Raw genomic sequence first — 25,599 nt, 5'->3', positions numbered from 1 at the left:
GCATTAATTTCCTTGCTTATAACCATTTGTATGGTTTTCTTTTGAAATATATACTTAGAATTGACTTTTACAGCTTAGCCCAGATCGTGATTGGTTCTTGTTACTGTGTGATATCGGAGCACAAGGTGTGTTTCTCAGGTGATGAAATAGATTCTGACAATGGGAAGTTTTTTCTTTCTGTGGATCATCCAGCAGTGAAATAATAAACAAAAAAAAAATAGTCTCCACAAGAAGATATAAACCTGTGACTCCACTTTTGTACTACCAAATTGTAGAATAAGTAATCTACTTTGGATGTGCTCGTTTATCTGATTTTGAGATCAAAAGGTATGAGGCACTGCTGGTCTTATCTGTTTGCTTGGCATTAAATACTGCGATTGAGTTTTGCACTATAGCAAGGTTCTGAAATAGTTTTTGTTTTGGAGTTGGTTCTTTTATTTTTATCTTTGGATTCCTACACCAAGGAACTACTGTTAAGTTGCCAATATAATACAGTATTGATCACTGCAGAAAATCTGAATTTAGAAAAAGTCTGCTCCTGAAGCCAAGTGACAGCTTTTGGCTGTGTGATAGATGGTTGGGTTTATAACTGAATATTTGCTGGCTATTTGCTTGTTTTCATCTTGTGTAGTTTCAGGTGTTTGAGGCTCATTCTGACATTTTTTTGCAATTTAATGTGGGAGTTTAAAATCCTCATAAGATGTTTCCAATTCTCACTGAAGTTAACAGGTATATAGGAGAGCCATTTTTTGGAGTTACATGTTTTCCTTGACCATACTGCAAAATCACTTGTGAAGCAAGGGAACATGGTTAACAGAGACACCTACAATTCCATGTGTTATTCTGTACAGAACTGGGTTGAGATATAGGAAGCAGGCTGTGATTTACATGCTGCTGCTTTTAATTTTAATGTGTGTGACTCCCCATGGCTGCCTGGGGCATCTCAGCCTTGATTAATCTAAAGTTAAGTTCCTTTATGCTGGCTTATCTGTGATTGTTTTATGCTCACTCCATCTGTTTCTTAATGTAGCTTTATAACTTCTTTCACAGTTTAGATTTGCCGATTGTATCACTTTGGGGTTGTGGTTAAAAACATTCAGCTCTGTTTTTATTACAAGATACTTTGATAAATTTGTGAAAAGTGGCTGGTAGATCATTATCGAATAATTATTTCTCTGAAGGTGATTCCCTTTTTTAATGCAGGAAATAGGTGGGAAAAGTTTACTGAAAATGAAGATGATAGATTGAATTATTAGGAGGACTAAAGTGACATCACTGATTTCTATTTGTCAGAGAGGCTGATTTCACACACACACACCCCAAGAAAAAAATGTTGCATTTTTGATTTTGCAAGTAGTAACAATCCAAAAAGTATGTAGAACCACTTTGTCAACTCCTGAGTCATCCTATTTTGCAATAATACAGTTCTTAGCTTAGCATCCTATTTGTGGGGATGTTATTACTGGTCATTAATTTTTAAACTGTCACTTTTTTTTAGTTTAAATTACTTTATATAAACCTTGCGGAAGATAAAGAACATTATCTATCTTTCAGCAGTCCTGTTCTGAGCTGAATGTCTTTAATATATAATGCCAGAGCAGCCGGTCTTTGGAAGACACATTTCTGGAACAAAAGTTCTCGCTAACACTGAGGTGGTAGCAAGTCCTGATGGTCAGCTGCTGCTGAAAGAGTCTGAGCTGATGGGTGGTAAGCTGCCCCACATCTCCTTCTGCTGTCAGGAAATGTTGCAGGCCGAGTTTAGCAAGGTGCAAGGAAATTGTCCAAGTTCTCCTTACGTTGTCTTCCATCTAGGGCTTGGTAACGTCGTAGGGAACTAGCTTTTCTCCCTGTTTGAGCACCAGTTGCTTGATGAGAAGGCTTAATGAAGCAAAAGGAAGAGGGCATACATAAGCTATTCTTAAACTTGTTCCCCATGTGGACAAAGTCACAGGTATGAATTTAGGTTCCCATCTGCTGATTGGGCTCCTGTCCTTGAAAGAATAGGAAAAAGCAGGGAATTGATTGTATTAAAATGAAAAGAGAAGTAATCAAAATCACCCATTCTAATCACTTGTCCAGGCCACATACCTGAATGGTATTAAGTGGTAACTGCTGAGATTAGACAGTATGGTAATCACCGAAAGTGGTAAAGGAACATATGACTCAAGCATTAACTATTTTGTGATTTAATTTGGACAGGGAGAGTGTATAGGTGTTGTAACTTATGGATACACATTTTTTTCTAATGGAAGAATGTAACTGCATTGAGTAAGATTTAGATCTGTCTTGATCTGATCTTTTTTCCTCCAGTAGTGGCCAAAAGCAGGTTCCTGGAGAAGAACACAAGAAGACGACAAGTGTCTGAGGGTGCTTTCCTGGGGTATTTTCCCTGCTTTCTAGTGATCTTTGATATCCTTGTACTTAACGAGTCTTTGTTGTATTTGTTACTGTATATTCTCAACTCATGTAAGCTTTTGTCATAAGCAATATCCTGTGGCAATTAGTTTCACACAATAAATGTATGCTGCATTTAAAAATAACAGTGAAAGCACCCCTTTTGTATTTTCGCTACCTCTGGTGTTACAAGAACTAAGGATTAAGAAATAAAATTACCTGGAGGCAGGTACAAAGTGGTTGCACCCTGTTCCTTTTTTCTCTTACTACTTGCAGTCTTTGCTGGATGTCCTCCTTCAGCTTTCCTTTTCGAAGATGGAAATTCCTAGTTTATTTTGTCTTACTGTATATGAAGCTTGTTCAGTACCTGTCACTTTTCTTCATATTTTTCTCAGATTTAGTGTTTCTATTTTGATTTACTGACCTGTTAGTAGTGAGCTGATTTTTACGTGGTAGTAATTTGAAACCTAATAAGCACAGTAATTCACATTTTTATGAATACCGTGTTTCCATAGAATAACAGATTTTAATTATTTGGAGATTTCAGATGTGTATATGCAGTACAGTACCCATGACAATGCATTTTTATACTTTAATTAAGCTTCTTGAAGTACAGAATTCCGTTTTAGAAGTTGCTGTTGTCTCAGTAGGAAAGGCAGTGTGACCTATATAGGAGCTCCTGTAGCATTTCATTCTCTCCTGCTTGGGGAATACATGTCAAAGATGTTTCTCAGGTGACAAAATAGGAAGATCCCAAGTCTGTAGAGCACAAAAGTAACTGTTCTTCATCTCTTTACTCCCTTGTGTTGGGAATGATCACTTAGTATTTTGATAGTCTAGATAAATACAGTATTTATATTTCTAAGGCTATTTCTAAAGAGTGAGTAAAGATAGGGTTTGATGACTGTTGGTTTCAGGAAATAAATCCCTTGCCACGATGGCTTGAAAAGTGGTAGTTGGGTCTGTCCCTTACCCAAAACAAGGTGTAGAGCTGAACATGTAATGATGGGAAAAAGAAATGACAGATGACTGGTGCTGTGAAGTCTTACAGTGTCAATCTTTCAACATGTGGAGTCTCTCTTAAAATTCCACCTCCTAGGTTCCTGTGCCTTCTATAAACAGAAGATGAAATCTTCATGCAAAGTGAGTTCCTAGCTTTCAATATGGGGAGAAAATCAAAGTCTGTTTTAAAGATTAAGATTTTTTTTCTTGTTCTCCTGAGCAGAAATGCAAAGTCATGATGATTGACTTGCCCTTTTTTTTTTCAGCCTTCCTTAGAAGTTAGCAATATTCATCAGACTTTTTGGTTGCCAACTTTGTATACATGGCCATGCCTTTAGGATCTTATTTTTCTGTCTGTGTAAACTGTTTCTGATAGTTCATTTGCTAATAATTTCCAAAGTTATGTTACTTTTTTGACTCCTGTTTTTTGTTTTGGGGCTTTTTTTTGTTCATAGTGTAAGAAGAGTATAAGCATCAAGTGTGCTTACAAAAAGTCCTTTCAATTTTGTACTTGAGATTTTTTGGGCACAATTCTCACTGTGCAGACTGGGAGTTCTAAAAATTGCCAGACCCAGAACAGACCTGATAAAACTTGTTTTGCATTAGTCATTGCTTTGAAAGTAGCCATTGCCAAATTCTTTAGAGAAAGGTGGTGTAATCTTGCCATGAGCAAATATAATTTCAGTATGTTACAGGACAAATTCATTTTTACTGTTTCCAGACAGTGGGTGACAGATGTTTCAGAGCACAAGCATGAGATTTTGACACCTAGTAGACCTGTGGGTGTTCTCATCAGCCGTAGGTGTGCCTTCTTCTGGCGAATGGCGGTGTTCACTCAAACCTCACTGTGTCTCCAGATCACTCCAGTTAGATAAGCTGGTTTGATAGGGTCCCATGTGCCTTTTGAAGGCTACATAGTTATCAGATGTGGAGGGACTCCAGAAGCAAATTAAAAAAAAAAATGTTTTAGAATAGTTTTAAAGTGACACGTTCAAATGTCGTGCTTTGTTTGGAAATTTTACTAGCAGTCCTCAAATATTATTCATATCAAGATTTCAGATCTTGGTGCAGTTTTGGGTTTGGTTTGGTTTTTTACTTCCTTGAATTACGAAGTAACTCTCTGTTTACAGTAAGGCATTTTCTGGCTGGACTTACGTCAAAATCAAACCAGTGGCCAACAAGTAGAGAGAAGGCACACCTTAAGATATTTCCAGATTCATAATGCATACATTTTTATGTGGCTGTTGAAATAAACATGAAGACTTGAACTAGTCATCAAATCAACAGTTTTATTTAGTCAAGCCCTTTTGTCGATATTTGTGATCGTATCATTTAATAGCATCAGTTTTGGTAATTTTCCAAGTGTCTGTAAGACGCCGCAGCACAGTGACCAGTGTAACTTACTGTTAGAACAATTCGTCTGACAGCAACATGCTGTGGGTTGTGTACTGCAGCAGTTCCCTTTTGATCATATATCCGTGTTCTCCAGGTACTCCATCTTATGAGGAATATTGCATTTTTTTCTGTTCAAATGATTTAAAATTGTTTGGCCTTTTGCCTTTTAGCACATCCTAAAGTATGATGAAACTGTACACAGATGCATCCCCAGGGCATAGCATGTTGCTGAAATAACAGGACCCCATGCTACCTGTTGTATCACATTGCTTTAACATAGCAATGTAATCATCATTTTTTTTTCCAGAAAGCTGATTATTGTTTAGCAAAAATCTGATTTGGACTTAGATACTAAGAATGTTGGAGAAACTGTACTATGTGCCTTTGAGAAATTAAACTGAAATGGAGAGGCAAAATTCAGCAAATATTGAATCAATTTTTATAGACTTTGCTGCTGTGGAAGAACGACTTGCAGTTGTGCTACTGTATAAACTAACTTCCATGAGTGGATTTCAAGAGTACCTAAAACTCGTCGTGCTAATGCGGTACAGTCAGGTAACATGAATTCCCCAAGTACCCGATGACCAGTGCTTACTGCATATGCCTACCAGAGATGGGGTGTGGGGGCATCATCTTTTTGCTACAATAAAATCCCCCGAATCAGACCTAGACATGCAACTACCCTTAGTTCTGTGTGCGTATAGAGGAAATTAAAAGGAATCTGAAGTATTGCAGTCTCATCTGACACACACAAACTGATCATGTGTGGGTTTTTCAGTCTTGCAATACGTGGTCATGTAGGTAGTCATAGTCCCTTAATGTTATATTGGTCTGCATTGTGATCTGCTCGTCCAGGGGCTTAATGCCCTTGAAGCTCAGCTATTTAAATGATAGTCAGAACAAATTCATGTACTTCTATTCCAGGTACCAATGATCTGATGCAAGAGTTCTCCTCCTGTATTGGCACCAAAAATGGCAATTGTTCTAGCAACTACCAGCTCCATTTTATTCCCAAAACAATACTAAAAGCTGTTGTGCTTATTGTCAAATACATTTCAGAATAGTACATTGTGGTCTCAACATTTTTCTTTCCCTCTCTTTCCTTATTCTTGTCCCTTATTATCATAAATAAGGATTACATTAGGAAGTGGTTGTGCTTCCTATCAGAAAGAGCATGTCTGCATGGCTGCAGGCACTCACTTGCCTGCTCTCCCTGTATCCTGCAGTAGGATTAATTAGCTCACACTCTGGACTGTATTAGCACAGCGTATATGGTTTCTGGACAGGAGCTGACTGATGTCTTGCCAGGCGGTAGCACAGGCGTAGGAAGCACGTGGTGGTTTGTATCTACATGAACACATCTGAAGTGTGATCACATACCAAGGGCTGCACAGGAATGACGGCATTATGGTGATGCATGTGTTTGTGCCAGGGCTCCGGGTGTGCAGAGCACGTGCCCTGCAGATTAGGAAATGTTCCCGAAATCCGGCTTGATGAAAAGTAACATTGAAATGAAGGTTCCTGAGGTCATGTTGCTGCCTCCCATGCTATCTTGGAATTTGAGGGAGACTCTGTGTATAGAATTGGAATATTTCTGTTCCCAAAAGACAGGCTCCTTGCTGCTGGGCAAAGGAAGGTCTCCAGGGACTGTTTCCAATACCGTACAGTGGTGCATAATCTGTCAGTCCTAATTTCATCTCATACCTTTATTTTAATGGGCTCCGATCCCTTAATATTTTTTCTTATGTCAGTGCTACAAAGGAGTAAGACCAAATCCCAGGACAGACGTGTTCCTGGTGGATTCTCCATGCCAGGAGCTCTTAGGTATTGGAGGAGCACCAGAGCCCTCCCTGCTACAGAACTCTGCTTGCCTACATGTTTTTCTTACCCCATCGCATGGCCACAACCTGGCTCTGGTCAATTAGCAGAGGATTGTTGCTGAATCATTTTCAAACCAGCAAAAACCAATAAAATTGTATCCTGTTCTAGGTCCTGAATTCTCTGTAAGCAGGAAGGACTGAAGGCCATAGGCTGACATCAGCACACCAGAAACTGGAGCTACAACATTTTGATTTTGCAAAGATGTGGTTTCTGGGACTCTTAGGGTGGCACCAGAGGAGCCGCATTTCTGAAAGGCCGTCCTGCAGTGCGGGGCCGGTACCGCCATCTCACCGGCCACGGAAGAGAAGGGCTTAACATACAACAACTGGGTGTAACAGAAACAGGGTGTTGGTGCTCAGTGAGGCTTCTGTTCCTCAGGAACCTCTTGAATACAGGCCAAAAAATTGCATTGGAGAAAAACCTTAATCTGCTTTTCCTCCCTGTCAGCCAGTCTTCCCTGACAGAAAAATCTGAATTTTGTTTTGGAGATTCATCAGAGTTCTTTTCCTGCTATGGTATAAGGGTACATTACTAGTGAATTTTAAACCTTGATCTATTTTAGAATAGTATAAAACATTCAAAATTGCATTGTATCAGTATTTCTTCACTTGAATGCAAGCTTTCTTGCTTTGCTTTTTGTTGATTCAGCCTCCTTAAATTTATCACCTTTCAGAACTGCCCCCCCCCCCCCCGCCCCCAAGAGGCAAAATAATATTTTGCATCATTTTGCTAAAGTCAAATGAGATAGTTTGGCTTTAACTAGGAAAAATCGCCCTGCTCCTCTCTCCAAGGGGATTTTTTATCTTCCTTTTCCACATTGAATTGCACTGTCCTCTAGTGGATATTTTAAGCAATTGGGTTTGTGTTTGTAAATCTTTCATACTGCTCTGATACGGTAGGTTTAATCTTTATTTTCAAATGAACCATAAATGCTGTCTGATATGAAAAGCTAGAGGATTAGAGTAATATTTCAAAACTGGATAAGAAAAAGTTACATTTGACCTGCGGTCCAAGTTATAATAATATAGAGACATTTTAAAAATGTTTGCATCTGACTTATCAGTTGGAGCAGAAAGATGCAGAGCGAAGATGCAAGTTTATGGCATCTCTGTTTTATTACATTTTATTACATTGTATTGAGAGTTGGAGATAATCTGCTTCTTTCACATTGAAACAAATTTTGTTAACTGAATGAATGAATAATAAAGACCAATGGAATAATAGGAAGGATTGAATATACCTTATTGGATTTAAAGTGAAGAACTATGCATCCCATTCTACCCAGTAGTTTGGGTTTTGTTTTGGTTTTTTTCTTTTTCTTAGTATTGCTACCTACCTCTTAAAAGGCATGGGAATAGATCTTTGTGTGGGACACAAGAGCATTTGGCTTGTAATCCAGGTAAACTCAACCATCTCCAGCGGGTTTGGAAAAATGTCCTCAGCTCTCTGCCTCAGTGTCTGTGTCTCCAAAAGAGATAACAAGGAGACTCACTTTCTCCTTGTCATGCTGAAGATTTCTTTCACAAACTGTCAATGTGTAGCCTCTAAGAAGTTGAATGAGACAAATTTCCTTGCTTACCTGTAGCCAATTAAATATGCACTCCTGGGATTCTCTGCCCTTGGCAGCTGCGTTCCTCTGAGTGTGTTTTGCCTTACACATCTCTCAGCTGCAGCTGTTCTTGATGCTTTGCTGTTGGGAAAGGTTCCCACAGTCTTCCGGCTCTGTGAGAAAGAAGCTCTTGCACGTCGCTGTTACGAAGGCCAATGGATCTTTGCAAGGCCAAACCACAACCTGGATATTTCATTTTGGAACTGGTGAATACCCTTCTTTTTAACAGGGATTCCCTGGGATCTGAGGTGCTAAGCATCTCTGAAGATCAGAATGGGAATGTAAGTCTTAAGTGGCAGGGCTTGTCAGGCTTGTTGTGTGTGTTTGCTGTACTGGCTATCTGGTTCGGGCTGTAGGTTGTAGCCCCTTTTACTTTCCCTCCATGAGCTGAGAATACATCTGCATCTTCAGTGCCTGCTTCCCAGCATCTTGCAATGTGAGCTTTCTTTGATATGTTTGAGATACCACTCTTCCACTGCTGTTTATTATGTTGAAGGAAGGAGAGAAGAAACAAATGCCTGGCAGTGTGGGGCTGGCTTGCTTTTCTTATTTATTTTCTGGCAACCTAATGATTTAGTTTCGTAAAAGAACTTGGTTTTGCAGACACAAAGTTAGACTCTGCTGATCGGAAGGATTGGGAGACATGATACATGTTTTAACCTCAAAAAAATGCTAAAAGCCCCCAGGCAGGAACATGTCTGCCAGCTGTACCATGCAAACCCACTGTCTTCCATGTAGATGTGACCTGGGGCATCCTGGAGAAGAGGACCAACAAATATAGTTTGCTTTGTAATGTCTGGGTGCACTTTTAGCTGATGAAAGAGTTAGGAGTGGTCAATAAATTCAGTTAGCTTCAAATGTAAAGGCGTTTTTTTCAGGTTTCAATCAAAGCAAACTGTAAGCAAGTTCTTCGCTAGCGTAGTTTTAATTTGCTGCAGATGTAGTTTTACTGACAGTTCCTGAATAGGTTGTTTTCAACTAAAATAAATGAATTGAGCTTCAGTGCAACAATTTACAGCAAGGTCAGAGATTATATTGGTGATTTTATAATAATGTTTGTAGTTGCACTGTGTGAGTGTTCATGCATCCTGTGTGTGCATAGAAGGGAAAAGAAGTCACAAGGTGTGCATCTGACACTGCTGGTAGTTGGAAAACTGTTGCAAGTCTTTCCTGCTGTCATCAGATGAGACAACGTGGGGGGCAGCGGCTGCAGACAGCAAGACGTCCTGTGTATAGATTTATAAATGGGTTGTAGGAAAGGTGGAATGCTTTTATGTGCTGCCTGTGTTAATCCTTAAATGTATGATGATCAGATGTCAGCGTACATTTTGTTAAGACTAAGAACATTTTAGAGAAAAAAATAAAGAAGAAAATATATCAAATGTGCACACACTATATAAATATATATATTTAGAGCGCAGGCAGGTATGCTAAAGCTGCTTCTGCTGTACGTGAAATGCCCTTAGTTGCGTGGAACCTGGCAGCCTTGCATATTATGTCGGTGATCCAATACAATTCTAACAGTAATCTAGCACCATTGCTTCATTTAGCATACAATTACACTTACTTGGGGTGGGGTTTTTTGATGCCAAACATTCAAAGCAGAAATTGCAGGCTTTGTCAAGGCTCACTTCAACAAAAAGCCCTGTAAATTAAAACTTTTATTAATAAAGCAACATAGATTGTATATAAATATATATATGTACATAAATATATCTAGTTTCTTATATAAAGAGAGAAAAGGCTACCTCTGTGTCTACATACATAGTATTTAGGAGCAGTGGGATTAGTGGGTATTCCAGTATTCACCGCAATACAATACCATATCTAGCATGAAGAGATTGATAATGCAGCATTCTTAGTTTTTATCACTTTTGCTTCCCAGCATTGGTGCTTAGAGCTGGTAGACTGCGGGTTGTTTCTGCTATTGACGGTGATGTCCTCGTGCTATTATGTGTATATATCCATTGTTTTGGTGGATGGAAAGAACCTAACCTGTGGATACAGTGCTATCTTTAGTTTCCTTAATGTTGCTGAAATATAAAATAATTTTTAAAAGCATGCTGTTGAATGAAAATAGTTATCAGAATAATAATGCTATCAAGTAACCTGTCTTGTATGTAGACAGTTTGCCCTCTCCTTGGTATGTCTTATAGTCCATATGCATGTTAATATGTAGTGGTATACAATGGGAGGTTTATTTTCTTGCAGACTTAAATAATACAGGGATTGTGCATTCTCTGTGCACATGAAATACTGAAAACCTTTTCATCCGTCTACTGGCTCCGAATTTTAAAGTTCTTTCAGCTGGAAATGCAAGATCTAGTCAGGCTACAGAAGCATATATAAACAATGTTCACAAATTTCAGCAAAGTTAAAGTGAATCTCAGCATCATTTGGACTGATCTTTTGGCTTATTTGGAAGATTACAATAAAACCCATGATTGAATTCTCTACCTGATTCAGTTTCTTATTGATTGAATCCTTTTAGACTCCTCTCTAATTTAACAGTGTATTTTTATTAAAGCCAAGCATACAAACATCAATTATCCAAGCTGCATCTAATTTCCTTCAACTTTTTTTTCCCCTTTTGCTGCCAATGGATTAGAAGTCCTGATTAGAATTCAGCTTGAAAGCTGAAAAGCAGATCCTTAAATGAGAATGTCTGCATTAGGAATTAAAATATCTGTACTGGGCATAAAATCCTCCTCCTTATCTCTAATAATGTAAACACACTTGGTTAAGTTGATCTGTCACATGCCTGGTGCAATGTCCCTGAATTAGGAGCACGCATTAGCGAGGATGGGATGCTGACTGTGGTTTGTCCTGCTGCTAGAATCCATCACTAGTGTATTTTAACATCAAAGTGCTTTGCATAGATATCTCTCTACCATAAGGGTTAACGTGGCAAGAGTTTTGAAGGGCTCAGTTTTTTCTTTACATGTTTTTACCTCCTAACACAAAGAGTGTTTGCATGTGCACGAGCAGAAGGAGCGAGGCAGTGAAGGGGCTCTCTAAGGTTTCACTGCTGGTAGCTTCTACAGAGTTAAGGATTTTGTTAAAATGCAAAGGTGAAATGAAGAACTGCAATGGCATGAATTCTGTTTATAGTATCAGGATGCCCAGAAGAGTGAGCAAATCTTAACTGGATTACTGCACCGCAAATAGTAAGAGAAGACAAGTAGCAGGGGCAGGCAGCATCCTAGCACATCAGCACTGGAAAACTAATGACAGTTGGTGTCTAATAAGCTTGAGAGGAGAAAATCGGGCCGTGTCCCGCATGGTCAGATGGGAACTGTTCTAACCACTTTTTGAGTGGCATCATGGAAAGTCTTGGAGCTGGAAGGATCAGCAGGTGATACAAGAGACGTCAATGAGATGGCCCCGCTGCCATCTTCCTTTTACAACTGTTGTACTAGCATTGGAGTTTGCTAGCGCAATGCAAACACTGCATGTGCTCCTAGTAAGTGATGTTTTTGCAGTCTAGGGTACTGCTCAGGAGTGAGATGATTTCTTGTAGGAAGTAAAGTATGTGTTGAGATTTTTTTTTTTCCTTTTCCATTGCTGCATTGTGGATGGCAGTATTGCCAACAGTGGTGAGCTTTCAATTTGTGTGTGTGACAGCACATCACAGGAGTTAATTGTCATGGTTTGTCTGCAGAGAAATATTAAACCTGATTGCACAGAGCTATAAACATGTGTGACTGCAGGGAATTTTCTTGGTGCTGGTATGAGTCTGGCTACCTGGAGGTGGGCAAAGTGAATCTGTTCAACTTGTGCAATGAGTTAAGCATAATTGCAGTTGACATCATGCACAAGTGAAATCCAGTGATATTTCATTCCTTCAAACCTAATCCCTTCTTTATCTTGTCGTCTTTTGAGTCAACATGAGTCTTGCAAATCTTGTTTGTGACACCCCGTGAAGCGTACTTTAAGAGTACCCCGAACACTGTGGATTAGCCCCAGTGTGGAAGAAGAAACAGCATAGCTGCATCTGTATGGTGCCCCCCTCGATTTACAAGCCATGGTGGGAAGCCTTGTGTATGAACTTGGGTTCAATATTATACTACGTTGCTAAATGGAAAGAAACCATTTTAATATCTTGTGTGTATTAATGTCTTGTATGTTGTGAAGGGTAGTGCAGGAACCTCCGTTTCCAGAATCTGATGAATAGTAGGTTTTTTTGAGGTTATCAGTTAATCTGTTGTAATGAATGCTCTTCATTATGTGCCTCTCCTCGTTAATCAGAAGGGATTTTTACTCCTCTTTATCAAGTCAGGGCAAGTGTATATTACCTTTTCCTCTGTACCGCTTATGATAAAATGCGTATCCAGATTGGTTTGTGAAATATCTGCATAAATATTTCATTGCATGTGCAACCACGCATTCATATGCTGTGCTTTCTGAGCTCCAACATCTGATGATTATTCAATACATGAAAAAAATCTAAAATATAGTTTAATCTCTTTTTATTTATACTTCTCAGTAGAAATTCCCCTTTTCAATGTAATAATGTGTTTATGACATTAATGACCATGACAGTTTAGACCAAGGCAATTAATCACTGCTACATGCTACAGAAACAGTAGACTCAGGATCAAGTTCTCTGAGTAGAGATGTGAAACTTGCACCTTCCGTAAATGAGAACCCACGTGACAGAGGGGAATTTGTACCCTGGTTTGGATCTTTTACCTGTGCTTCTGTAAGAAACAGAGCCCAAACAAAACACAAACCCCCCACCAATTTCCTACTCTGTTTCTTTCCTACAGGTTGAAGCAATACTTGTGAACATATTTGGTGGGATCGTGAACTGTGCCATTATAGCCAATGGTATTACCAAAGCCTGCCGAGAGCTTGAGCTGAAAGTACCTCTGGTGGTCAGGCTGGAAGGTGAGTGCTAATGGTTTCAGACAAAAGTCATTCCTCAGGTGCACAGTAATCCACTTTGGCTTTCTTCAGTCTCTAAACTCTAAACAGATTAGTCCCACACAATAAGAATGTGTCCAATTTTTCATCCATAGCATGACCTGAAGTCAGTAAACTCTTTCCTTACATATTTCTGTATTTCTGGTCCCTGGTGGTACTTGAAGCAATGAAATTTTGCAGTGAAAGCTTTATGATTTTGCTTGTAAGACTTGCAATTCAAATAGAAATTATTTTGATGCAAGTTTCTGTTTACTGGAAGTTATTTCTTTTTCAAATGATTGTTTTATTGAATGCAATTCCATTACTGCTAAAACTGCAGCAACACAGAGTTTTCTTAAATTTACTCCAATACCATAATTAAAAGAAAGATCTTAGAAATAGTATTTGTGAGAGAGAGATTCCCGTGACATGTTCTTCTGCCGAAATACCCAATCTAGTTAAAATCCATTAAAAAACAGATTTGGTAATTGTAAGGAATACTTTGGGGTTTTAGTACATCCAGCATTGTTAAATTGGAAACAAAAAAGTAATAGAGAGGTAAGGAACAGTGCTTTTGGGCATTTACTGGGTTTGATGTAATGGCAGTGGATATGGAGTTCTGTCTAATTTCTTAAAAGTGCCCTGAAGGGGGAAAGGAGATTCTTCTTCTGCCATTGAACAAAAAAGTGCTTTGATTGAAATCAGCACACAACCCTGGTAAGCTTTAAACGTTTATTTTTTTTGCTAAGTAGGTTTGGAAAAAAGAGGTTTTTCTGGGTTGTTTTGATTTTGGTTGTTTGGTTTTTTTAAGGCCTATTTTTGATTTATTATCAAATTATAATTAAATCAATTATTGATTTAATTTAAATCAATATTCGTGTTTGTGTGTGTGCAAATAACATGAAATGTCCCATCACTTAGCAATGGTGATGAAAGGAGGAAATGCATCCCTTTATGTGCCTGAGACACAGAACAAAGGTGAATTTTAACACTAGGATGGAGGCGGGAGGGAAAAATAATCTGAGTACATCAGACTTTTTCCTGTTCAAAAAATAAAGTCACCAGTAGTCATGAAGATACCGATTGCCCATGAAGCCTGTTGGTTAGGGGGCTGCTTGTTTCACCTTCCATGAGAAAGCAGGGTTTTCCCATTCCTCCTTACACGATCCATAGTTCGCATCAGTGGAGACCACAGCCTGTGACATGCAATTTTGTCCTGTAGAAGTTCTGTGCGCATTTCACTGCAGGGTTTGAATGCTTTCCAGAGTGTGTTCTTGGTTTGACATGGGTAAACTTTTGCTGTGGTAAGTGCAGGAAAATTTAAATACTCTAAAATGGATTTTAGAAACAAATTGTGAGGATTATCTTTGGGTGATGCAGCACCACTAAACACCTTAAGAGAGTAGGTAGATAGTTTAATATGGATGAAGGAGAGACTGATGGATGTGGGGTAGAAGCAGTAAAGTTTCATAATATAAAATCTCATTGTTTATCAGCTCTAGGCAATGTTGTGAAGCTTTTCCTGTCTGTCATAGCTGGGAAGAAGTTTATCTGTCAGATCTGCAAGACTTCTCATCTATTGTTAGCTGTTATTTTTTTAAGTGAAGATATTGGAAAAGCCGTTAGATTTCCTCATGAACAAGATAGTTGCAAATTGTTTCTATTGCAGTATTTGAAAATGGTATAAGAGAAACAAGAAGATCAACTTGCTCATTTTAAACTGGAGTCTGCTAGGTCTGCCACTGGGTTTTCTTGACCTTTCTTCAGTACTTTTGATACTTCCACGATTTTACACAGTAAGGGTGATTTTTTTTTTTTTTTTTTTTTTTTTAATGTGACTTCTGGGAGATTGCAAGAGGCAAAGCAGTCCCTGGGCTGAATGAGGAGAGTCCCAGTGCTACTGCACTGGGGGGTTTGTCTGGAAGAGTAGCTGTGGAGCAGGAGTGCTGCTGCCTGGGGCTGCAGAAAGCCCTGCAGAGGTATCTGCATGGTGCCTGTTCCTCTTGTGCCTGTGACCTTTGAGTCGTGTGCTGCTTCATCCACTGAGACTGAAGCTGAATCTTCAGTGTCAAACATAGATTTTAATGCAAACATCTTTTGTGACCATCTTCCCGTGATTGCTCTACTCTTTACTAAGTTTGCAATAATAGAATCATAGAATCATTTAGGGTGGAAAAGACCTTTAAGATCAAGTCCAACCATTAACCCAGGACTGCCAAGCCCACTGCTAAACCATGTCCCTAAGCACCACATCTACACATTTTTTAAACACCCCCAGGGATGGTGATTCCACCACCTCCCTGGGCAGCCTGTTCCAGTGCTTCAGCACCCTTTCAGTGAAGAAATTTTTCCTAATCCCCAATCTAAACCTCCGCTGGCACAACTGCTTCTCCTAGTTGCTGACTCCAGAGACAGCAATACTACATTTTGTTTAGGAAACTCTGTCCCAGAATAATACAGCAAGCTCCCACTTTTCAATAATATTTATCTCAGAAGTTTTTTTCATTCCTTTTCTCATTCCTAGTGTTACCCATCGGTTCATCCTAAACAAAGAGTCATGATGTTTACAGCCTTCAGATGTTGTACTTAAAAACTGTTAGCTCGTAACTTCTGCTTTCTCTGCCTCCTTAATCACCCAACTATAGCAAAATACATGTATATATACACATATTTGGTTCTTTTAATCTTTCCTCAGAAATCAATCCCTCTGGATCCTTCAATCATCTTTTTTGTTCTTCTTTGGACTCACACCGGGTTATCTAAACATATGAGGATTTTAAATTAATAATGAGTAGTGTGGAAGTAATAAGGCTACACAAGACTCTTTAAAACATCACTGATAACATTTTACACTTCAGAAGGAGCAAAAGGGACAAGCACTTTTTTGGATTTCCATTTTGAACGTTTTTCCAACAGAAGGTTCATGATTATTCCCATAAATCTAACAGATTTGTGACCTGCACTTTAAAGACTCTTTGCCTGCACGTACTGTATCACAAATGTCTTGATGACTAGAGTTTTAATCAGTCAAATCTGTCTTGATTTAGCAGGATTCTGTGGACAAATCTTTGTTCTCAGTTGTATAATAATTACAAGCTGTTTTACCAGTGGATAAAGAAAGGATTACTACCCTCTTTGAAAATAGTAACTTTATAATTACATGTATTTCCTTGCCTTATTGGTGAAAAAAAATCACCAGCTGAGATGCAGGATTATTGTTTAAAAGGCTCGTGAACAAATGGAGAAACTACATATTCCAGATTTTGTCTTTTGTAGATGTAGAAAACTAACTTCGGCTAGTTCTAAGCAGGATTTTTTTCCCCTTTAAAATGTAAGGTACATCGGTTAAGTTTTGTGAAAACTAACTATGAGTTCTGAATGGAAGTCAAACCTCGTTTCTAATTTATGTAACTCTGTTAGATGAAAAGAGGAAAAAATAAAAAATAATTGTGAATTGGATATCCTCTTCCTATGCTGGAAACTTTACATTGTCTCTCAACAAATGAATTCTGTGCTTCTCTGTTCATAGGACAAGAAGAATTGGGAGGAATTAGAACTACTTAATATGTTGAAACACAGCTAGAAGCAAATTGGCTTTTATTCAAATGCCTGAATCCAGAATTTCCTATTATATTTTTCAGCCATGTGATTTGTGACCTTCTGTGTTCTTCAAAATCAATTTTTTTTAATATATTCAGCAATCTTTTACACACAAGTGAAGTTTTTCTCCAGCCTGTGTGTTTTGCTCACAAATATGGTTTATTACGTACATCTATGATTTTTAGTAAACCAAATTGCCTGTCAAGAGAGAAGACTGGGGTATTGCAAAGTCACACTTAAAACTCCATTCATATCAACCTCTTCAGACATCCTGTGTTTAAACATTCAGTACAAATTTAAATGCGTCTTTCCAGTTAGGATGTAAACATGAGGCAGAGGAAAAGATTAGAATATTCTTTGGGAAAAGTTTAAGACAGAAAAGGGTAAATGAGGTGGACAGAATAGAAAGTGTTTGTCTCTTAGAACTAGGCAGTGAAAGAAATTTAATTTATTCTTGACTGCAGAGCCAACAGCTACGAGATGTGTAAGCCACCAAAACTTCATAGGTTCCCTAGCTAAAGATGATTAAGTTAGTCTTACCACTAGCCAAACCTTAAATGAAATGTTGTTGACTGAAGGTTAGCTAGTGATGAGCTTCAAACCTTGTCCCGTACTCTCCAGTACCTCTGTCTTTGAGAACTGGAGAGGCTATGAGTTTCCAGCTTGTGGGCTAGCAATGACATAACCTGGATCCATGCTGGGGGGGGTGGGGGTGCGGAATTTGGCACTTAACGTGCTCATCAGTGTAGCATATCAAACCTGAAGCAGCGCTATTGATAATGTAATGTGGTCACATCAATAATAATTTTCAGACATCATATTGTGAAATATTTTGTTAGAGCAGAATGTTTGAGGTAGATCAGATTATTTTTTTATGTTAGTGTTCTGTTTGTGAGGATATACTTAATGTGTCTTCTCCCCTTATGTCTTATTTATCTGAAAAGGTAGACATGGCGTTGCAGAATGTTACATACTCTCCAGCCATGAGCACTGGACAGTGGCAACAGGGCAAGTGACTAATTGAACATTATCAAAATCCTTTTGGAGTATGATTGAGGTGTTTTATTTGTTTGTTTTCATTCAACCTATGCAGTCCTCTTGACTAATTTGTAACGATGCATGCTAATATAATCTCACAGTTTATAGAAATGTGCTTAGATAGAATATTTATCACTAGGATTTTTAGGTAATGAGTTGAATAGATTCACTTTGCTAGTGGTAGCAGAGATTTCAAGGCAACAGAAGTGTAAATGTGAGAGATTGCATGTACACAGACAGAGGTGGTTTCAGAACCCAGGTTTCAGAAGGTGGATATTTATATTAAAAAGTCTGAAGGTATATGCTGATAAAATTACATCTTTTCTGTTTTTCCATGAAGTGTCATTGACAGTAATATGCATCAAAAGGAAAAAAACTTCTTTTTGTCATTAGAAAGCCATTCCCTTAATAGAGTTCAGTTTAAAAATACCCAAACAAACAAACAAAGAAAACCCCAGCGACAATGACAGCCCCGTGTCCTTCAGTCCTGTGTATTTTCACCGTGTCTCAGCTGGCTCTAGGTGAAGGGCAGGTTATTGTGATAGCCTGTGTATGGGATTCTGTTTACAGTTCTCTGACACCATCCAGTGGCAGGAGGTTAATGTTAGAATAGTGGAATTATTTATTTGTTTATTTTAATATCTACTGCAATAAGATGATACCTGTTGTAGATTCTTAAATATTTCCAGTGTTTTCGGAGCATTTAATTTTAAAACTCTTACCCCTGCTTTCATCAGGATCTCACTGTAATTTCTGTATTTTCCACAATAGGATAAAAATCTATAATTTTAAAAAAAAAAAAAAAATAAAATTATAACAAAGGAAATGCTTGCTGAAAAATATGTTTAGTTGTATGGGCTGCCTATAAAACAATATTTTATTTAAAAAAGTGTAACCTTATTCTTTTGACTGCAGTGAGATATTTTTCATGTTTCATATTTTTATTTGCCTGCATAATCTTATCCCTCCCTTCTTAGTGAACTGTGTTTTCTATTGATTTTGTAATGCATGTTAGACAAGTGGTGTGTAGAGCAATCAATGCAGCGCAGAACAGATCCAATGTATTGTTCCCACTCTGACCTGTTAGTAAATTAATAATGGCCACTTAGTGAAGAGCAAAAGTTAGTTTTAAATATGTGGTTATCACAAACAGCACAATATTTTTCCGTGTGGGAAAACTTCCAGGGAAATTTTTCTCTTTCCATTTTTTTCTTTTCACCACATTTTGTCTTGTAGAATCCTGTTTGAGAGATCAGTACAATCTTGACTGTTTTAAATGTTTATCACACTTGTATCTAAATAATAGATAAAACCTTCGAGACTTATGGGAATCGCTATAGAAATGTGAGGAACTTAACAGAGACGAGTACCTTTGTAATGCCTTCTGACTTCCCTGCACAGTTCTGTACAGGCAATTAGCAGCTTCCACATTACGTTATATGGGATGGTTTAAAACAAACAAAGAAAATTGTGCTCTTTTCTGCCCATAATATTCTTTTTTTCTGTAGGAAGAGTCCTGTACAGTTTTAGATGTTACTATGCAACCAAATCACCCTTCTGTCAGAGATTTCAAATGTCTTTGACCTTCCTACACGAGTCCCACAGTGTGTCCTCTGCATATTGATGGGAAGCATGACCTCTTCTTCCAGTGCTTTTAAACAGCTAGCAGATGGGGTCCCACATTCCTCTTCCAGACACCTGCCTCTCCTATCACAGAGTGCTGGGGCCTGCTGCGACAGCGATGTCTTTGGTCTTTTTTCAGTGCCAGGAGTGGGATTCCCAACTTGAGTGCACTGATGAAACAGACTTTTGAATTTCTCTACTTCTGCTGTACAGTTTCAGACATTTTATATAAAGTCAGCCAAAAACCCCAAATCACCCTTTTAAATGAGCATTCTGGAAGTGTCACAGTAAAGAGTGTGCTCCTTGCTTGGTTAATAATTAAGGGTATAATTAGTGTATAGCTCCAAATATAATTAAAATTCATTTTGCTGAGTCTACGAATTACAAAGTAATTAAGCATTTTGGCATAGCAAATGAACGAGGAACTCGATCTGGAGGAGAGGGGGTAGAGTTGATCCCAAAAAAGATCAGCTCAGGATCTTGTGCTTGTGACTAGTGCATGGTCCCGAAGTGTGGAGTCCACTTCCTCGGTAGGATACCTGTCCCCAGGCTCTTCTCTGCTACAAAGCATATCAGCGATCAAAACTGTCACTTGGCTTTGGTGGAGAAAGCTCTGGAGAATTCACATTTTCTGTTTGTCTTTGTTTTCTGAAAAGAATGAGCTGGAGTAAATGGGAAGGCGATTCACTTGTCTTCTATATGAGTGTGAACAGCAGGGAAAATGTACTTTCCTGAAATATCTTCTTTAATTTTGGATTTTTTTTCTTTTACTGTGCATGTAGTCTATTGACTGAATTTGAGCTTTTTACATACAAAGTGGAGCACTTGTACTGTATAGCTGTAGAGCCTCCTTTGGTGTGGGAGAATTTAGTGCAGCAGCAGAGGAGGGAACGGTGCTGTGCTGAATGCTTCACAGATCACTGTGCTCCCCCTTTTTAGCAGAAATGCAAAATAAGCATGTTCAAGAGCAGCTCAAAACCAGAAGGATTTTCAGGATTACCCAAATCTTTGTCTTTCATAGCCCGTTTTGCAGCTTTCAGTTAACATGGGCAAATTGCAGTTATTGTTGATTCACTGACTGCTGATCAGCTGCAGCTGATTGTTGCTAATAAATGAGTTAAAGCTTCTGAGTGTCTTGAAGGCCTGATACATGATCCGCTATCCACTGCTCTTGTTGGATGTCCCCGCGGACTCTGGTGGATGTTGAATTAACCCTCTAATCTTCACAAAGCCCCTGTTGTGGATGCAGGTGCTATTATCAGATTGCATTGTCAGTCAAAGTTGTTGTTGAAATTGAGTTCCTTCTTCTCAGCTGTCTAAACTACTCATTGAATCTGTGTTAAACTGAAATGATGTGTAGTTTGAAGCATAACTACTTTTATAGGGATTTAATAGGAGATGCTCATTTATTCATTAATATTAATTACTAATTATAGTCAGTGGTTTTTTTTAGGAACAAATGTTCATGAAGCCCAGCGTATTCTGAATGAAAGTGGACTCCCCATCACGTCTGCAAATAACCTTGAGGATGCAGCAAAGAAGGCAGTGGCTAGTGTGGCAAAAAAATAATGTGAACATTATTCTCATGGAAAGCACGTGTGTTTCACAAGATGTTGTTCCTTTTTTTATTTCAGAGAGGATTAGTAGAGTTTTTCTCAGCAATCATCAGTGTTGGTCGACTTAATTTGCCATACGTGACAAACTCAGGCCACAGGCTTGCAAATTAGGCTTCAGAAATTTTGCAGCTACGTTCTTGAAAAGTTTGTATGTTTTCATCTAATTTTGGTAATTTTGTTACTCAGAATTGTAATAAGTAATATTTCTCTTCATAAAGCTCTTTTTCTGCTTTTCTTCTAGAATTGTAACTGATAAGCTCATGATAAGATACAACAATTAATAATTGAGTTATTTCAGCAGGACTGTTCATTAATCAAACACACGTAGTTCACCTATTTCACAGTAGTTTGGTTCTTTTTTTATATATCGTAAAGACTCAGCAAACTAATAATGAGTTTATATTTTTTATGGACTTCTACACAAATGTAAAAAATTGTGCTTACAATATCTATTTTTATTCAAATGAATAATGTTTATTTTCTTTTTTAGAAATCACACATTTTGCCTTAAGATGATTTTTTTTTAGATGCCAAAGTATACCTCACAATAGGAAAGGGATTGAATAGTTGGTAGTGAAAGGACCTTCCATTCTTACACTGTGCCTGTAAGCTGGTGAAATGTGATTCTTTTTATTTTCTGGGTTTGGAAATGAGGTGCAGTATTTCTAGGTGTAACAGTGCCGTAGAGAGAGCTTGAGGAGGATGTGTCTGCCAGTAAGAAAATGGCTGCTAACTTTTTAAAATAACCTCTTTCATAAGTATGTCACTGCTGTGAGGTTTAAAAATAAAATGTGAACCTGAAGCAGTTTTCTGTAAGGAGCATGGAGTATTCTTCAATTGATTTAACTTTCAAAAAACATTTCTGATTTATTGGGAATAGAACACAAATGAACTTTTCCATTTTTAAAGTATTTGATTTCTCAGGCATCAGTAAAAACATGTACAAGAAAGAAAAAGTAAGTTTCAGTACTCAAATATTGAACAAGATTTATTTTGATTATATATTCTTTTGTAACAGTCAAAATTCAAGCTGTTATTTACACAGATCATTCGTTCCGGGAACAGAAGACAATACCAAATGGCTTGTGTAACTAAAGAACTCGGTACAAATCTCGCTCAGCCCAGGAATTGCATGCTGAAAATCATCAATAAATTTGAACAGTGAACAAATGAGTGGATATTATGACCTGATCTTGTAAATGGGCAGAGAGGTAAAAATTTGTCTAATAAATTCTTAATTGTGATTTTTTTGAGCGGCTCTAATCAATACCGTGTTCTACTTAGAAAAATGTAAATAAATTTTTCTTGACATTTCCATTAAAACTGTTACATTCGAAATAAATTATCTGCACTAATCTCTGCCTCTTGACACAAATAGTATAGATAGGTTGCTATCATCAGTTACTGTAGGTTTTTTCTTCTCCATTCCTTTCTCTGCATATTGCTCAAGGAAAAAATGTATGACCATTAGAACAGCAATAAATATGCCGCTAGGTATGTACTTATTGACTGAATGAAGGAGAAGGGTGCCGTTAGCAGTTCCTGTGAAGGTGCATAGAAGCACGCTGCTTTGGAGGAAGAAGTGTTTACCTCACCACAATAAATAAAGAAGTCACACTCTATATACTTTAATACTGGAAATAGAAGAATTCTGTGGAAGAACTGTTTATGCAATGTTGTCGCACACTGTGTATCTAACTTCTGGTCTCAAAATCATTCGTTGTGTGTGTACATGATTATTCTGCAAAGATTAATGCTCTGTACACAGTTTCATCAAATAAACGTAAAAATAAACCCATTTAATGACTGTCCTTTCTGTAAAACAGAAGATTGTTTAATTTGTCTATTGTATTCTGTGTTCTTCCGTTCAGCATTTTGTTACAGGTGGGTGAAATCGAATGCATAGAAATTTAGTTTCAATTGGGAAATGTTGGTATACTCTTAGATATATGCTTTTTATCTGAAAAAGTAGATCTTTTTATCTTTATATATATCTTTTCTTTTATGTAGACTAATGACAGTACATACAGGTTTTATTCCTCTTAAGCCATATACAGACTAGGACAGTATAATTTTTAATTTTCAGCTGTCATATGGAAAATTTCATAAGCTCTGGGTTTCTGTTTTTGAACGTTTGGTGTTTCACTTGCACTGAGGCACTGTTCGCTGTCTGTAACCAGAGGCGCTCTGCTGGTGCTCTGCTTGCTTGGTGTGGCGTTGCAGACTGGTTTGTTTTTGTTTGCATGGGTCATTTCTCTGTGTATGGAAACGTGTAAGGTTGGGTTTGGTCTCCCTTGGAAAGGCATTTTAGTTCCATTTCCTGTGATTTTTAGCTGTTACAAATTGCAAGTAAATGCAGTGCCTAGAAGGGATGCTTTTGTCTTTGCTCAATCATGCAGAGACGCAACCTGGCAAGAGTGCGGTTTGCTGTCCTCAGCAGCTGGCTGCCCGGTGGCTGCCCCTGCTCAGCAGGGCTGGATGCAAGCTCCGCTCCAGCCGGCCTTTTATAGCTTAAACCCAGCGGGCACATACGTGAGAGCTGCCCCTCCCACGGGAAGCGAACAGCGGTGTAAGCAGTGGGTAAGTTCCAGCAAATCCCCTTGGTGAAAGTTTTAAATAGGATTTAGTTAGCCTTTAAATCTTGACATTTCAGCCTGTATTAATAAAGCTCTGTAGGACTGGGCGCTTAGAAGGCAAAACAGGAGGAAGCTGTTACTGCTGGCATTGTGTTACATCTTTAACAAGATAAATTCTCATAGTGAAAGTGTAACAGCTGGGAGTTCTGGAGTAATGTCCTTAACATGCATTTACTATCCTATTTGTCAGGCCTGCTCTTCCCTATGTCCGGAAAAGCAGCTGATATCATGCACAACTGCTGTGATCGGAACAGCATGTCAGTGCAAATCAGTCACCAGATGAGGTCCCGAGCAGGGCCATCCCTTTGCAGCAGAGCCCGCTGCCGCAGTTGCGAGCTGTGCTGTGCCGCTTGCTTTGCCCTCCAAGGTGAGCCTTGCCTGGTGAACTTGGGGATTTTCAAACCTGGGAACCTCCAGTAACTCTGATTACGGTGTGTCAGGTTGACCCGGATGGTTCTTTTGTGCTGAGAGCTGAGCACAGTACGAGCTGAGCGTACTGAGTGGCCAGAAACACAGGTGTGAGCACCCTCACAGGGCTGGAAGAGCCAGGAAGCCTGTGCACAAGGCTAGGTGCTGGAAGAACCAGGTCCTGTAATAAAATGTGCCAACTTAGTTACAGAAATCCCAAAACCTCCTAGGCTTAGTGCTTTATTACATGACATGTAAAATGCTAGTATTAGATGCTGCTGTAAGCCTATGAACTGACTCTTGAGATTTCATGCCTTGTTTTTCTTATTGCTGCCTTTCAGAAAATTGGAGTTTGTTCTGAAGTCAAGGTCAGCTCTGGCAAGGGGCAAAGGGAGGAAAGCAGGTCACTGCACATTTTCATTTGTCATCTGATTCTCTCCCCTTCCCCTACTAAATTTCCTGGATTTTCCCCTACTTTTCTACCCGCATAGCTCACTCCTTGTGTTTTCTTACTACTTGCAGTGTTGTCCTCAAAGCTGTCCAAGAGTTCTCTCCCTATCTGCCTGTTCCTGTCCTGGGAGGCTGAGAACTCGAACCTGTGCCTTCTACTCATTTCTATACGACAGGAATAAACACAGGAGCGGAAATGGGCTGAGGAGCAGTTTGTCTTGCCTGTTCGGGAGTGCCGGGTTCTGAAACGTGTGTATTTCAGGAAAGTTGTAGACAGATATGTTCATAAGAAATAAGAAGAGTGAAAAGTATGGGAAAGTTTGACAGACGTGTAAAGGGCTGCTTCAAAGAGAGAAGAAATATTTTTATTTGAAGAGAAATAGTCTTTCTTGAGTCCAGTGTGGACATAACAAGCAGTGAGGAGCTATGACTATGGTAAGGAACATTTGGGTCAGAGTTGTTGCCATGAGGTAAGCCAAGGAACAGGCTATGAAATCATCAGTGGGTGTTTTTTAAGAGGTAGATGAGCACCTGATAACTTAAGAAGAGTTGATTTTTGCCTCGGGACAGAGGGATGGATGAGGTGACCTTCCAGCCTGATCTGATAGGATTTAATGCTTATTGGTAAAGGTTTGTTTCCTTCTTTTCTTCATAGCTTGTAGGTGAAGGAAAGGAAAAGGAGGACAGATCTGGTGGATTCTTGAAAGAAACTGTTTTTAATTTAGTCACCAAGAATGATCTGCAGCTGCCAGGGAAATGAAAAGCAGATTATGCAAACTCAAGACTTTCCCTAACAATGGGAGCAGTGTTATTGCAACGCATAAAAGGCTGAGCAGAGAATTAGGGGTATCTATCAACTTTAATATGTTTAATTTAAAAAGGAACAGGTTGAACCAACAATTTTTTTTTTCTACTTAATGAGGCCCATTCATAAGTAGAATAACAGGATTTGCCTGTCACCCAGAGGAAATCATGGTATGTGTATTTGTACTTTGGTGCAAAACTTGTGTTGATCGCGGTGATTTAAAACTTTTTCCAGCCC

At 38.6% G+C, this 25,599-nt stretch overlaps 1 protein-coding gene across 1 annotated transcript in view; it reads left to right on the top strand.

The window, feature by feature from the left end:
• SUCLG2 (succinate-CoA ligase GDP-forming subunit beta) overlaps positions 1-22,861 on the top strand; it is a 131,675-nt gene extending 108,814 nt beyond the window's left edge. Inside the window, exons 10-11 of the mRNA XM_055707862.1 lie at positions 13,051-13,171; positions 20,901-22,861. Coding sequence (XP_055563837.1) covers positions 13,051-13,171; positions 20,901-21,016 — 237 coding nt within the window. The 3' untranslated portion in view covers positions 21,017-22,861. The remainder of the gene's footprint in view (positions 1-13,050; positions 13,172-20,900) is intronic.
• Positions 22,862-25,599: the final 2,738 nt, after the last annotated feature.

This window comes from Falco cherrug, chromosome 4, assembly GCF_023634085.1.
Source record: "Falco cherrug isolate bFalChe1 chromosome 4, bFalChe1.pri, whole genome shotgun sequence".
In the NCBI taxonomy this organism is placed as follows: domain Eukaryota; kingdom Metazoa; phylum Chordata; class Aves; order Falconiformes; family Falconidae; genus Falco; species Falco cherrug.
Note: the sequence above shows the minus strand (reverse complement) of the source record. Positions and strands in the feature narration are given on the sequence as shown.